The sequence below is a fragment of the Ambystoma mexicanum genome, chromosome 6p, assembly GCF_040938575.1.
Source record: "Ambystoma mexicanum isolate Mex_15411 chromosome 6p, UKY_AmexF1_1, whole genome shotgun sequence".
In the NCBI taxonomy this organism is placed as follows: Eukaryota; Metazoa; Chordata; class Amphibia; order Caudata; family Ambystomatidae; genus Ambystoma; species Ambystoma mexicanum.
Genome location: NC_090935.1, coordinates 21,273,661 through 21,290,639, shown reverse-complemented (window position 1 = coordinate 21,290,639; position 16,979 = coordinate 21,273,661). Strand labels below are relative to the sequence as shown.

General features: G+C 46.3%; 1 protein-coding gene across 2 annotated transcripts in view; it reads right to left on the bottom strand.

Moving 5' to 3' along the window:
- The window catches only part of INTS10 (integrator complex subunit 10), a 372,357-nt gene that overhangs the window by 337,316 nt on the left and 18,062 nt on the right, over positions 1-16,979 (bottom strand). For both annotated transcript variants that reach the window (XM_069626653.1, XM_069626654.1), the window contains exon 2: positions 7,867-7,934. In XM_069626653.1, coding sequence (XP_069482754.1) covers positions 7,867-7,934 — 68 coding nt within the window. The remainder of the gene's footprint in view (positions 1-7,866; positions 7,935-16,979) is intronic.

The following is a 16,979-nucleotide window of genomic DNA, read 5'->3' as shown; positions in this document are numbered from 1 at the left end:
ATCCTCCTTGGACACCATGCTTTCCTGTAGTCTTTCATTAGGAATTGCAACACCAGCTCCAAGTCCCTAAGGAATTTCTGAAGCTCTCCCCCAATCCCATGTGTTGCTTTTTCCATGGCTACCAGGCTCCATATTTTGCTCACCCATTCGTGCTCTGAGGGCACCTCTTTTGCTTTCCATTTGCGGGCTACTAACAGGGCCCCGGCCATCCCCAGGATCACATACGTTTTTTGCAGCACCTTTGTGGTCACCTTTTCTAGCTCTCCATCAAGGCCCCATATAAACAACCCCTGGTTCGGTGTCTTCTCCATCCCCAGTATGACTTTTATTGCTTCTTGGATCGTTTCCCAGAACAGTTCCATTACTGGAAATTGCCACCAAATGTGCCCCCATGTTCCTTCCTCCCCGCGTCCCCTCCAGTAGCGTCTGGAGGATGTCCGGTATATTTTTGGATTGGTAACAAGCGTGCCAGTCTGGGAATACTCACCCATAGGCTCTTCCCTGGTCCATGTCTATCGCTCGCTTGGTTTCCTTCTCCCAGTTATGCAAAAGCCTTCTCACCCGGGCTCCTCCCCTTCCTTAATCTATAGAGGTCCCCCACCAGATGTTTATCCCCCGAGTTGGTGGTCACAAATGGGGTTAGTTCTCTTGTCGCCGCCTCCCTTATCTTAGGGTTTAGGGCTCGGTGTCTCAATTGGGCATACTGGAATCTTTCCCCTTCATCTAGCCCAAAGTCACTTTTGCATTGGGAGAACGATTTGTTCCCGTCTCCTTCATACAAGTCCCTTAGCTTTCGACAACCCACATCCTGCCATTTGTCAAAGTCCTTCCTGTCCCACCCTGGTGTGAATTGTGGGTTCCTAAAAATCGGGGCGAGTGGTGAGGGGAACGTGGTTATCTTGGAGCGCTTTACTAGTTCATCCCACGTGTGCCCCACAAGGGCTTCAATATCACTACAGTACATGCTGCGAGGTCTGTCCTCTTGGGGTAGCTATAGAACCTTCTCTAGATCCGCTCCCACCACCGCTCTGTTCATATCTCTCCACATTTTCCCCCTGTCTTCATTTGTCCAGTCCCTTATCACTCCAATTTGGGCTACGCAATAGTACGCAATAGGGACTGGGTCACCCATCCCCCCACCTGGTTCCTAGGCTGCCGCATCAACTTACATGCAACTCTCGGTTTCTTCCGCTCCCAGACAAACGTCTGCATATGTTTGCATAGAGCCCTGAAGAAGGACATGTGGACCCTTGCCGGGATTGCCATGAATGTGTAGAACAATTTCGGCAACACCGCCATTTTTATGCCATTTATCCTGCACAGCCATGATATAGCTAAGGGATTCCACCAGAGTAGCATAAAATTAATAGTTTCCAATAGAGGAGGCAAGCTAGCCTCAAATAGTAGGTCTATAGTTTTTGTAATGTATATTACTAGATATTTTAGCTTATTAGAGGCCCACAAGTAGGGCGATCCAGGTCTTATCTTTCCTTCCCTTTCTGGTGACAGCTGTATACTCCGTACCTGCGGCTTGCCCTTTTTTATTTTCAGCCACGCTATCTCCCATAAATGGGCGAGGACGCTGTCCACTGCCTTTAGGGATTGATCTGGGTTGGTTAGACTTAGCAGCATACCATGCGCAAATGCAGCAACTTTATGCACACTACTTCCGAATGGTACCCAGTCTATTTCTTGGGTGTCTCTAATCTTGCTCCGGAGAGGTTCTAGGTGTATCGCATATAATAGCGGAGATAGGGAGCAGTCCTGTTTCGTACCGCTTGATACCGCTACCTGGTCCGAGAGCTCCCCGTTTAGAAGTAAACACAGAGATGGGTTTTGGTAATTGGCTGCAATCTTTGACATAAAAGCTTCTCCAAACCCCATTTTACACATGGTGAGAAAAAGAAACCTCCAGTCCACCCTGTCAAATGTTTTTTCTGTGACCAACCCGACCACTAGAACATCAGTACGTGTATTGTTGACCTTCTCTAAGATATGGGCGATTCTTCTAGTGTTATCATGGGTTCGTCTGCCGCGTATAAAGCCTGACTGATCGGGATCTATCAGCCCGGAGAGGAGGGGATCTAATCGGTTTGCCAGGATCTTTGTATATATTTCGGTGTCTAAGTTAATAAGCGCAATTGGCCTATATGAGCCGCATAATGTGTCATCCTTCCCCGGCTTAGAAAACAGTATCACTTTTGCTTCGTCCATTGAGGGTGTATTCCCCCCCACTCGAAATCTATTAAACAAAGAGGCTAGCCAAGGGGCCAGGATCTCCTTGTAAAATTTATAAAATTCTGACGTGAAGCCGTTGGGCCCGGGGCTTTATTGAGGGGAGGGGAGCGTTGATTGCTTTGCACACTTCTTCCCTGGTTATATCCTTCTCTAAATCTTCCCCTTCTTGGGCGTTATCTTCCGCAATCTACAATTTTCCAAATACTCCACCTGACTCCCTCTTTTGGAACGTCTGATTTATACTTTCCCATAAAACTGCGTAAATTCCCTCTTGATAGCCCTAAGGTCTGTTCGTTCTTCCCCCTCTGCCGTCCTGATTTTTAGGATGATTCTCTCCTTTTCTTCCTTTCAGAGCATTCTTGCCAATAATCTGTCCGCTTTATTTTCTTTAATATAGTATTTCTGTTTTAGGTGCCTAAGGGACCTGTGTTTCAAGCTGGCCTCCGACCGCCCTAAACTCATTCCTTACTTCCCCTGAGTGTTTGGTCACCATTTTGAAGGCAAGTGCCTTCAATTTATCTTTCAGTTACTCTTCTGTCTACCTAATCTCTCTTTCTCGTCTAGCTTTTATCACTATTATACTCCCTATGATAATGGCTTTAAATGCATCCCAAATAAATCGGGGGTTTATTTCCTGGGTCTCATTTATTTGGAAGTATTGGTCTATCTCCTCCATTGGTTCCTTACTCAGGATTTCATCCTTAAATATGTGTGTCGGATAACTCCACTTCCAGAGCCCCTTTAGTAGTTTTGATATTGTAAATGACAGAGTGATGGAGGCGTGGTCAGATATGGTGATAGCTCCCACTTCCACCTCCTTCACCCTCCCCAACAAGGGGCGTGACACCCATATATAGTCTATCCTCGATGCCAATCTGCGGACATGGGAATAAAATGTTGTACCCCTTAGCTTCCCCTCTCATTCCCCCCCAATGTGTCTGCTAGAAACAAACATTCAATTTTCACCTGCAGTTCTTTTGAGGGTTTGTGTTGAGTAAGGAAAATTCTCACGCAAGATTAAAAGTCTCCTAATTAGTGGTTCTCCCACTCTTAAAAAAACAATCATTTGACCCAGCCATACCCACCAACTACAGGCCCATCACTACTGTACCATTCCTGCTAATACTGGACAGAGTGGCTTACCTCCAGATTCAAGAACACCTGGAATCTAACCAACTGCTTGGTATACGTCAATCTGGCTTTAGACCACAACACGGTACAGAAACTGCCCTGGTTGACCTCAAAAGTCAGATTGATGAAATCAAGGACAAAGGTAATGCCGCCATCCTACTCCTCCTACACCTCTCAGCGGCGTTCGATCTAGTTTATCATGAAATCCTTTGCAGCCACTTATCCACCGCAGCTCACTTCTCCCCGTCAGCCTCCACATGGATACAATCCTTTTTGGCAAACAGAACTATATGGGTCTTCTCCACCACAGCGGCAGCAGACCCCATCCCCAACACATGTGGAGTCCCACAAGGCTCCTGCCTCTCTCCCAAGCTCTACAATATATTTACAAAACCCCTATTCGACAAATTGGACCGTCTGGGTGTCACCTACACCAACTATGCAGACAACACCCAGATACTCCTTACCATCTCAGGCAACTACATTGTGGACGTCACTTCTCCTTGTCGGCTCTCCTAGTTCCAAGTTGAGCTACAACAACATAATCATCGATGGCAATACTATCCCCATTGTTAAAAGTGTAAAAACCCCATGCTTTTACCTTGATGCCAACACCAATCTCACCAAACAAATCAATATGACTGCCTCAGCCACTGCCTACACTGGCAAGCTGATCAGGGCCAGCAGACCCTTCCTATCCCCTAATAGTTGCCTTACTCTTGCTAGGGCCCTCATACAGTCAAAGCTGGACTACTGCAACAGCATGTACCTAGGTGCCAACCAAACCATAAGCTCCAAACTTCAAGTGCTCCAAAATAATGCACTACGAGCAGCTCTTAACATCCCCAAGCGAGAGCACATTACCACCATCAGAATGTCATGCAAGTGGCTGTCCATAAAACAAATAATTGACTTGAAACCCCTCTGCCTTACCTACAAGGCTTTAAACCACCTAGCCCCACCATATCCCACCAATAGATTCACCATGAAACCCGCCAATAGAACCACCAGATCCACCAACACATTATGCTTAACAGTACCTAGAATCTCCTTAAAAAGAGCAGGTGGCACTAGCTTCGCAGTACTTGCCCCCCAACTCTGGAACACTCTACCACTCAACATAAAAACCATCGAGTCATTTCAGATTTTTCGTAAACATGTTATTGACTGGCTACTGACTAAAATATAACACCCACTCCTTTCCGCTAATGATCCAAGCATACGACATACTGCTTAATCATGTTTGTAATTTGTATAAATGGATGTACCTGAAACTGCACATATCCCATTTGGTTGGATTATGGAAATGTATATATGCCACTTTGTAACCGCTTCCTTAAGCGCCCTTCTACCTCTGGGTCTGGAGCGTTATATAAATAAAATAAACAAACAAACATGATGTTCTCCTTAGAGAACCGTTCTAGTTTATGCACCATTGACTGCATAAAGCAGTCCTTTCAAATATTGAGGCACCTCTGGACCCTCTGGTGACCTGCACATGGACGAGGGCCTCCCAATACATTAGGCAAATGTTGAGGCACCTCTGGACCCTCTGGTGACCTGCACATGGACGAGGGCCGCCCAATACATTAGGCAAATGTTGAGGCACCTCTGGACCCTCTGGTGACCTGCACATGGACGAGGGTCTCTCAATACATTAGGCAAATGTTGAGGCACCTCTGGACCCTCTGGTGACCTGCACATGGACGAGGACCTCCCAATACATTAGGCAAATGTTGAGGCACCTCTGGACCCTCTGGTGACCTGCACATGGACGAGGGCCTCCCAATACATTAGGCAAATGTTGAGGCACCTCTGGACCCTCTGGTGACCTGCACATGGACGAGGGCCTCCCAATACATTAGGCAAATGTTGAGGCACCTCTGGACCCTCTGGTGACCTGCACATGGACGAGGGTCTCCCAATACATTAGGCAAATGTTGAGGCGCCCATGGACCCTCTGGTGACCTGGACATGGAGGAGTGCCTCCCAATACATTCTGTGGATAAAGCAAATATCTAGACGCCTCTGGTGACCTGCACATGGACGAGGGCCTCCCAATACATTCTGCGGATAAAGCAAATATCGAGATGCCTCTGGATCCTCTGGTGACCTGGACATGGAGAGGGCCTCCCAATACATTCTGCGGGTAAATCAAATATTGAGGTGCCTCTGGACCATCTGGTGACCTGGCCTTGGATGAGGGCCTCCCAATACATTCTGCAGGACAAGCCAATATCGAGGCACCTCTGGACCCTCTGGTGACCTGCACATGGACCAGGGCCTCCCAAATCATTCTGAAGGTAAGGCAAATGTCCAGGTGCCTATGGACCCTCTGGTGACTTGGACGAGGCCTCCCAATACATTCTGCGGATAAAGCAAATATCGAGACGCCTCTGGAGCCTCTGGTGACCTGGACATGGACGAGGGCCTCCCAATACATTCTGCAGGACAAGCCAATATCGAGGCACCTCTGGACCCTCTGGTGACCTGCACATGGACCAGGGCCTCCCAATACACTCTGCCAGGTAAGGCAAATGTCCAGGCGCCCCTGGACCCTCTGGTGACCTGGAGGAGGGCCTCCCAATACATTCTGCGGGTAAAGCAAATATTGAGGCACATCTGGACCCTCTGGTGACCTGGACATTGGCAAGGGCCTCCCAATACATTCTGCGGGTAAAGTAGATTTTGAGGCACATCTGGACCCTCTGGTGACCTGGACATGGACGAGGGCCTCCCAATACATTCTGCGGGTAAAGCAAATATTGAGGCGCCTCTGGAACCTCTGGTGACCTGGACATGGACGAGGGCCTCCCAATACACTCTACGGAGCAGGCAAATGTGTCACGTGATTCCGTTCTCATATCATTTGAGGAATTGCACTTGGCTTGAAACAAATGGACTCAATGAAAAGATCTCAGGAACCGGACAGTTGCTCTTGGCTTTTCAAACAAAAGATAATGTTTTCTTAAAAAGATGAAGGCTGGGTATGCAATTATGTGCCTGGACCATTAGGTCTGCTCCACACTGAGAAGTCTCTTGAAATTCTGTGGGTTCTAGCTGCAATGATCATAGGACACATCGGAGGGTCTGGGTGTCAGGCTTCGCCCTTGGAAACTGTCAGAAGTGGAAGCATTGAGCACAAGCCGTTAGTTTCGATGTTATTGGTCTAGTCCTCATTCATCATGGCCGCCCTGTGCATATCAACGCCCTGTTTTTCCCGGAACAGCGCATTGTATCGTCATTTCCGTGACATTCCGCTGCTGTGTTCTTCACAGTTCTCCCTAGTTCCTCTCTACCTGCTGGAGATTCAATCCTTCGTTTGCTTTCTTTGACTCTACCTCTGTTGTATTTGTGAGTATATGTATGCGCTACGTTACACCCCATTTTTCTTTCCCCGTCTGTCGCATACTTCGGTACCTCACTTTCTCTGTCTTTCTTTCTAACGTAATCTCACTTACAAAACAGAGCTTTTCTCAGTCCGTCTTTCGTTCGGCTCTCTGCCATCCTGCATTTGCTTACCTGTCCGCTATTCTTCTGCGCTCTAGCAACTCACCCTGCGATTCCTGTGTTTACCGACTATTCTTCCTTCGTTGCTTCGGGACCTTCCTTATTACAGCGCGACTCCTTCTCGGTATCCGGACGCCTTCTGATCGTTTTGCTAAACAAGTTTCTTACAGCCACTTGGTCGTCTTTCTTACCCCTTCCATACGGCTCTGCCGTTTCCACAAGATGGTCTGAGATCTCACCGTCTCAGATTGGACCTTGTCTCGCCCGAGGAGCTGCATCTACCGCCACCCATATCCAGCTCATTGGTCCCAGTCCGGTTGTTGGATTTGTGAACTATTGCAGACCACCTATAATTCAGTCTTCTTTCCACACTCCTGGACTCTGCATACCGGCACTACTTCCACCGGGGATTTTCAGTGCCATTTCGGCTTTTTCCCTGGTAAGGGGTCTGGCTCCTTGGAGTTCCCCAGGACTTGCTACTATACCGGTCACGGTGGCCTCTGAGGGAGCCATGCCTTACTTACATGATAGAAAGGACAAGAAACCCAAGGAAAAGAAAGACCCCGACGCAAGAAAGAAGAAACCCACGGAACCGAAGGACAACTCCGATGAAGTTCATGGGGAGGAGGAGGTTCGGGAGGGTACGTTATTTCAAGACAACCCTGACACTGGGTGGGGCCATAGGGAATGCATAGAAAATCCATGCGTGTTATATATGCCACATCATATCATCATATCACGCTACATAGATTCCTTTACACTGTTTCTGAATCACAGGAAGGGCCGCTTCTTTGATGGAGTCTGAGTATTTCCGAGGAAAGCTTAAAATTAAATTAAATTAAATGCAGTGAGCACCTGACTTTCCTTTAGATTTGACCTGCAGAATGTGATACAATTAGCAGTAAATCTATGCAAACAGCTTACTGAAACTTATTTATTTCGGACAATGAAGTCATGCAGAACCCCAATTAAGAAACGTGTACTTACATGTCATACAGAAGTCTACCAGCGGATGCGGTCCGCTCAGCATTCTTCTCGATTGTGTACATCTCATACTGAAAAAGAGAACATAGTTTTTTTTTTAACAATTTTTATTGATTGTATCACAACCAAAACAATATACAACAGACTTGCAGTACATATCGTTATATTTCAAAATGTACATTTATATTTCCGTGTCTGCTGCCTGCCCCTCTCCCTCCCCCCCATCCGAGCCTACGCCACTTCTTGATTTGTATTTGTTTCTTCTAAAGGGGTTCCTTTTTCTGTATCCTCATCTGAGTCCTGGTCACTCGACCAGTCCTGGGTAGGCCCGTACAAAGAGAATACATAGTTATCTCTTACAGCAGGCTGTAACAGACCAAGGACGTACTGAACACTAGCACAAGGACTTCGGCTTTTCTTGAATTTACAGTGATGCTTCATAAATTGATTGGCACGCGTCTATGTTGGCGACAACTTAGAAATATTCTGAATGTGCTATCGTTTTGATTCCTGTGGTAGGTTTGCAGTGCCGCTGTGGCTTACATGGTTCCTTCCAATGTGGGGAGGAAGGTTTCCCCGCGGAGTGAGAGATGCATAAAAGGGAAATTCCAAGAGCATAAAAGGATTTGTTAATGTTTTGTCATCTCGAATCAAGGGGGTAAAACATATTTTGAACGGAGTTGTATTTAATGATGCAAACACTTGTTTCATAAAGTGAATACATCAGAGTATATTCTAACCTGCGATGACACATCTGAATTATAGAGTGAGTTGTTTTATTGATAATTGAAAATTAATTTTGCTCCCTTGGTCCCACTGTAATCCTGTCCTGCTGCAATATATGCTATACAGTGATGCTCCCTTGTGTCTCACTGTAATCATGTCCTGCTGTAATATACAGTCATTCTGCTCCCTTGCGTTCCACTGCAATCCGGTCCCACTGCAATATATGCTATACAGTACTTTTGCTCCCTTGTATCCCAATGCAATCAGTCCTGCTGTGATATATGCTATACAGTGCTTTTTCTCCCTTGTGTCCCACTGCAATACTGTCCCGCTGCAATATATTCTATACAGTGATTCTGCTCCCTTTTGTCCCACTGTAATCCTGGAGAGTTCATTGGAACTCCGAATTGATCCAACTGCTATTCGAACTGGCCAATAGGGGATGACCTACCGTGGGAGGAAATTATGGAAGCACTTCTTCCACCAATGATGAAGCCGGACAGTTCAGCCGATCAGTAGTCGGCTCAAGGATGAAAGGACTGAATAAAAGGAAAGCCAGTTCAGTTGCAAGTTGTTTCAGCTGGGGATTGGTTCTCGCTGGTTACGGTAAAAGCAGTGTAGAAGAAGCCTGAAGCAGGGCAAGGAAGGCTATCCTGTTACGCTGAAGACGGAAATCTGAGAGAATACAGAGGGTTCTGTGAAGAATCAGACATGATTCTCCCCAGAAACCTTGTCTGGGACCCTCCTCATGTGGCCAGGGAAAGGCAGACGCTTCCTGATCCCAGCCCTGGGGGTTGTCTAATGCGGAAGGATCCCTGCAATTCCACACTGTTGATGACTGGGGTACTGAGACGAGGAAGAGGGCTAAAGATGCAGCAGTCAGGCAATTAAGGCTAATTCCCCATACCTGAAGACAATCATTGAACCTGTGAGGCATAACAAGCCCCAGCAGGAAAGCAGGAGTGGAAGGAGCTGGAAGGCTGGCTGTAGCAGAGGAGAAGCACGAGGCTGGCAAATCAAAAGAATGTAACCAAGACGATGTCTTGCAACAGCAACTCGATGCCCTTGGGCTGTTAGTGTGCTTCACAAATCCAAAATAAATTTAAAAAAGGAAAGTGGAAGAACAGAAGGGACGCAGGAACGTGGAGACAGCAGTTTTCACCTGCAAGTTCTGAGAGAGTTCTGTTCTCCCAAAATCTTAAGTGCAGAGGCTGCGCAACTGAAGACATGTAGGAGTCTAGGTTTTCCCCATGTGAGCCTGATTGCCATGATTGCAGAGCTGTGAACGTGCAGGAGACGAAGGCCAGAAGCAGAAGGCAAACCGGGATTAGGGTGATTTATCATTTTTATGCTTCATCCCCACTCCTAGCGAGACCCCCAGCACGTTTTGCTGGACTCCTGGACCTTTTTCTTTAATCCTGAATGAGTGGAGCCTTTTTCCACTAATTCCTTCTTATGGGCTCTGTATTTGGGAACTCAATTTTTTGTATCTTACCTGTATTATGGGGCCTCTTATGCTCCATACCTCTTTAAGGCATCTGTATGTTACTAATGCAGCACACAGTCCTCCAGGATAGAAAGATGCTTAGTATCCCCCCCAAATACTTTATAGTCTGAGAGATCGGCATGCCCCACCTTCTGTTGAGTGCTAAAGGGATAACTAGTATCCCCCTTCTCTCTGCTCCTGTGACTTTTTAGTCACACAGACAACCTTCTAGTTATGGCTGGTGGCAGTGGACATGTTCTACCAACTATTGTGTAATTTGTATACCGCAGGCTATGTCCATAGCCTCTGTAGTACACAATAGGAGCACCCAAGTAATAACTTGGGGGCTTCCCTCTTTTTTCGCCATTACTAACGTGGTTGTTCTTTGTTAGGCCTTCTACTACCATTCTGGGAGGGGGAGGTCTGTGCAGTGCTCCAGATAAGATTTTGAGGTGGGAGTATTTTACTCATGATTTTTCAAATTAGAGAGTAAATGCAATTTCAAGAGAGTAAAAATTAGTTTTCTCCTCTGGAAGAGAGTAAACGTATCCAACACATACGTAAAATCAGACCCGTAGGCCAAAAGTGTTGTAGATCAAAGTTGTCTGGCTTGTGCAGTGCCCTTCACTCCACATGCAAATGGCACATCCCGTCTGAGCACATAGTAACAGCACATCACTCCACTTGATAATGGCATATATCCTCCCTGGAAATGCTAGATACGCATCTCCTCTTGAAACATACTAACGAGTACGCTACGCACTCTGTGCACGTGGTAAAGGCACATCTCCTTTCAGCGTTTTCAGAGATGTGCTATTAGCATTTGAAGAGCAAATTTGTGTAATTTGCATGTGCAAATTGCACTTTTACACCATGCACATGCTAACAGTGCATCTCTATGCATATTCTAATGGCATACATGGTTTTCACGTATTGATAGGACACGTTCTCTTTAGCAAGCCTGATATACACGTTTACAGGACATATCTCTACCCATAGTGACCTAAAATCACTTCTCTGGGAATGCTATTGGCACATCTCTTCTCGTCTGCTAATGGTGCATCTTCTCTGCGCACATACTACTGGGACAGCTCTCTGAACATGCGTGCTAACTGCACGCATGTGCACAGAGGAGATGTGCATGCTGACGGCACGCCTTCTCTTTGCACATGCTAATGGGACATACCCTCTCTGCACATGCTAACTGCACATCCCATCCCTGCACTTACTAACTGCACATCCTGTGCAGTGACGGGATGTGCAGTTAGTATGTGCAAACTCCACATCCTGTCTCTGCACATGCTAACGGCACATCTCGGCTCTGCATGTTAATTGCACTTCTGTTCCATGGCACGTGCAAATGACACATCTTTACTAAGTAGGTACTATGGAACCTCTTCAGAAACAAACTTGGAGGCTCTGCCCCCACTGTTCTACCCACCTCCCCCCATGGTCTGGTGTGGGGACCAACTATCAAATAGTATATTTTAAAGCGCAATATGAGGTGATGGAAGACTTTCTTGAAAGTGTAACCTTTTAAAGTTTTACTGCGTTTGTTCAAGTACATTTTTCTGAACAAACACAGTAAAACTTTAACACTGCCAGTTACGGGGAAAGGCTTCCCTCACCTCTCTGCCTATCAAAATGCAAGTGCGCACATCCAGGGGTGCACTTAGGCTAAACTTTAGGCAGAGGATAACCCTTCAAATGTTGGGAGAGGCACTAACTTCATAGACTGTGGGGAATGACAAACTTACTGGTGTAGGGCATCTAACTTCATTACTCATAGTAATAAGACTATTCTAGTGCAGCTTCAATGTTACAATGAGTTAACTGCTCTCTCCTTTGAGTCTGAAACACCCACTTCTTGCAGAACCTGAAGGTCCTAGAAAGTATGAAAATGGCAGTGTACAATGAAAGACTCAATATAATAGCATAACAGGACATTGCAAAGTGTGGGGCAGTATTCGGGACGGCCCAAGCAGCTTCAGTGGCTGGGAGCAACAGGGGGGCACATTTAATGTTGGTTCTACCACAGTACGCTATACTAGCATCTCTGGTGCACTGACTGGCTGGTGAGACTGTCAAATCCAGTGTTACAAGAATGGGGGAGGGCCAGTGCAGCAATAATGCAAGTCTATGCAGCAGTATTGGAGCCACTAGCAGAGGAGCATCAGGATACACCCATGTGTCCCTACACTTATTAAAACGGTCCTATTTTAAGGGTGTAAACTTAATCATTTATAAGCACTCCAATTTTGTGAGATTACATTATTTGCCCAGCATCACACACTTACGCTAAACAGCAAAGCTGGGATTTTAACCTGCTCTTTCAATTTGGGCACGGCCACCTTTTTCCACGTTTGACTTGGAACAAAAATGTAAGTTTTGGGTGTCAAGACCTACAATAATACTGTCATATAGAGTTTACTTCCAAAATGAAAAAATTGCATAGTAAAGCATCATGACAACATGTAAATCCTTATAGCAGCATTTTGTGCCAAAATAATAATGTACCTTTATTTTCCACATCCGGAATGGAAAACGATAAGATGCAACAGGCAAAACCTCCTGATTTACCCCCTTTATTTTCAGCGCTTTAAAAACACACAAAAAAATAAGTTGTGCCATAAAATCACTTGGGTTTGGAGATTCATCACAAACCTCCAGCATGGTTATGCATGGTTAAAGAACATTCAACTAAGGACATCAAAGCAAACTTTACTTTTTAGCATATCAAGCTTTAGGCGTTATGGGTATGAACACATTTTAAAAGGGTGCATGCTTTCCTGTGTTGCTTGCTTGTTATGCTGCTGATGACAAAGGAAACACTACAGTGCCATCTAGTGGTGGAAAGTATGTTTTTTTCAGTAGAAAATGAAATCATCCGTATTGGCCATAATTACATGTGTAAAAAGGCACAATACACAACTTCTCTGGAGGGCTGGGTCTGTGTGTGTGTTTTGCCAGTGGCGGCAGAACCCTTGGGTGTCCCTGCCTAGGCTCCAGAGTGTCTGGGCAGGCAGAAGTGGGGGAGGAGTTTTCCGCCTCCCTTTCCTTTGTCTGCCAGAGTGCCTGAATAGAACCAGCTCCCACTGGGGGTCTGGCTGTCCTGATTGGACAGCCATACGCCCCCTTCTGTAAAATGCTGAGACAGAGTGTAGAGGAGCGTGTGTTGGAACTGTATTAAAAGGTGAGGCTTCTGGAGTAAAGCAAGTTGACTACTGGAAACTGAAGTAACCAAAGAGGACGACCAGAGACGCCTGCAGACCCTTTGCAACGCTGTGAAGCGGCCACTTCTGTCCTGGCCCTGTTTTCTATGCGACACATGAACCCAGAAGAGGATGACTCCTTCCCTTTGACTGGTGGGAACAACCAGTCCCACAACAAACTTTGATTTGAGACATCTCCCAAGGTCCTGCATGTTTCCAGAGCTGCAGAAACCCAATACCCGGACACCTGCTGCCCATTTCAAGTGCATCGTCGTTGAAAGGCTGAATCCGTCCAAGTATTTGCTGAGCCTTCCAGGACACTCTAGAGACTCAATCCAATTCAATCCAATTCACCCCGACCGATTGACCCGCCGAACTTTGTTGGTGCTGAAGAAAAGGTGGCAAAACCACAGTGACCATAGAATTTGCCGAAAGCCGTGCCACAGGTCTTCCCTCGATACGGCTGCTGAGAGATCCCGTCCATTGTCCTGCCTTTCGTCATCAGACAAAGGAATCCGCAAATCGGATCCAGAGCTGCAACATTGCCGAGCATCCAGCAGAAACACTTGGGGAAAAAGGTATTGCTTACCCGATTCCAGAAAGTCATTCCAGAGCGTTGGAGTCCACGTAGAGGTGTCCAGGGCAACCCACTCTTACCTCTGACCCACGCTGCTGCTTGTGTACCTTAGCGAGTCCGTTAACAGGGTCTCCAACGTTGGTTAAAACATTCTTCTATCTTCCTTTTAGAGGCTTCAAAATATCCTAATGATTTCTACAACTTTACCAGACTTTAAGCCTCTACGAACTGCCTTTTAGATAGACGGTCTTAAAGTTCAATTCAAGACCCTATGTCAGGAGTGCACAACTGATTTTGACAGAGGGCCAAAAGTACCTTACATGATGGCTATAGTGGGCCGAAAAGTAAATGTGGGTGGGGCAGTAGGCGCGGGGGGCGTGGCAGGAGGCTTTTTCAACCCCCAATTTTTATTAAACACATGGAAAAAGAATACGTTTTTGAGGTGTAATGATTTTTATTTGTATTTCAAACTTACATTTTGTACTACACATTTTCAATTGTTATCATTTATTTCTATTTAGTTATTGCATATCATCTGTTTAATTAATATATATATATTTTCTTGACACTTGATTGGACATTCCATTATTTTGGAATGCTTTACTTTGCTGTTTGGATTGCCCAATAGGAGAATGGCCTTCGTTGAGTCAGGTTTCCACAAAAAGTAAAGGATGTACATCTCCTAACTGTGCCTGTTCTAGCTTTATTTTTGGGTTCACTCTTGGAGTGCGACACTATGCCCCATGGTCCGCACCCCCCAACCAAACACTATGCCCCATGGCTCCCACCCCTCAACCAAACACTATGCCCTATGACACCCACCCCTCAACCAAACACTATGCCCCGTGGCCCCCACCCCTCAACCAAACACTATGCCCCATGGCTCCCACCCCTCAAGAAAACACTATGACCCAAGACACCCACCCCTCAAGCAAACACTTTGCCCCACGGCCCCCACCCCCAACCAAACACTATGCCCCATGACACCCACCCCTCAACCAAACACTAAGCCCCATGGACCCACCCCTCAACCAAACACTATGCCCCATGCCACCAAGCATGCACCATGCATACATACTCATACAGACCCCAACCCCCCCACCCCTGCATACAAACTAACAAGTATACACCATGCACCCATACAGACCCGAACCCCCACCCCCAACTCAGCACACAAACTCACAAGCATACAACAATACACTATGCACCCATACAGACCCTAACTCCCACCCCCCAACTCAACACACAAACTCACAAGCATACACCAATACACTATGCACCCATACAGACCCTAACTCCCACCCCCAAACTCAGCACACAAATTCACAAGCATACACCAATACACTATGCACCCACACAGACCCGAACCCCCCCAACCCCGCATCTCAACATACACTGAACGTGCACACAACAACAACAAACATTCAGTCAGATCCGACACCCCCATACCCTCCAGCATCTGAACATACACTGCACTTGTACACAAATACATTCAGGCAGACCCGACACACACCCCACCCCCGCATCTCAACACACACTGCACTTGCACACAAACACATTCAGGCAGACCCGATACACACCCCACACCCGCATCTCAACATACAAGCTGCACAAAGATCCAACACACACACACACAAACATCCCTCCTCCCCAAAGAAATCTGTACTTACCGGACGGCGTGCTGGAAGGCAGGCTGGCTGGAACGCTGGCGAGGTCCGGTACTACAGCTGGCGTGGCAAGGCTGAAATGCCTTCCGGCATCAAGCCTTACTGGCCACGCCAGCCGCAGGGCTGGCCCTCCATTGGTGCAGCACACACACCCTACGTGGCTCGTAGGAGCTCCGTGGTTCATGTGCCCTGGGCCAATGAGGGCCAGCGTTTTGTCCGGCCAGAAGACAACAAAGACTTTTCCTAATGGAGGGCGGCCGATGACACTTGCGGGCCGCCCTCTATTAGGAAAGTGTTTGTTGCTGGCGGGTCGGACAAAACGGCATGGCAGGCCGCAACTGGCCCGCGGGCCGTATGGTGTGCACCCATGCCCTATGTTGAGAACTGCCTCTATAACTTGAAGCTCTGCCATTATAACTCTAACCATCCATTTTCCTTCTTAAAAAACACTATCTTATATGTGTATGCTAACTAAATACATTACTGTATTACTTTCTACCAGTCTAGATGAAATAGATACATTTGCAAGTGTTAAACAATTACAGCGTAAGACATGTTCTCTTCAAAGTATTGTCAATTAAGTCTATGTATGTTGCTTTTTCATATTTAGTGAATTACAGTGACTCTTGTGTATATAACAAATAAATATTTTCATATATGTTAAGTTTAAGTGTTTCTTTGATGTGCTTTAGTAGTTGGGTTCTTGGTACTTGCCTACAGCTCACATCTTCCTCTTAAGATAAGCCAGACTGCTCTGCCACTCTACCAAGGTCTCTAAGTAGTACAGACTGATACTAAGAGTTGGGTGATCTACAAACCACTGGGATAGTTTACTAAAGTCTTAGGAAAAGAACTCCCAAATTAAGGGGCCGGACCAAAGACACCTGTGCTGAAGAAGGGTGTGGGTCCTCAGAGAGCCAGAAGCAGTATAAGTGGTAGAGGAAATTGGGAAAGCAGTGCAACCCGCAAAAGCAGTGTCTATGAAACCGGTGAGTGAAGCACTGCGTTCCAATATAGTGCGCCGATCTTGCCGGTAACTGTAGCCAGCTCCTAAGTGACTTGAGTATTGTTAAATGCGAGTGAAAGATGTTCGTTATACTCGAAGTCTAGCTAACAATAAAATTGTAGCACTTGCATATACCGTGAACTTGCTTGAGAAGCTAAAGTCACTGAAAACCCATTGTGGACAATTGCTGTGTAACCGAATGGTTGTGTGTCCTCATTAGGAGGAGGGAAAGTTTCCTAGAACATTACTGAATACCTAACTTTGGCATTATACGAATTACAAGTTACAAAGAGTGAAGCCCATATGAAAAGAAGGTCGCGCGTGCCTAATAATCATTCCTAAAAGTAGGTCAGAACTTCATCCTTACCGTTACACTGGAATACAATTATTTAGTCAACTTTAAAACCTTGAAAACTACTTTAGAGGCTGTGTGTGCCTAATG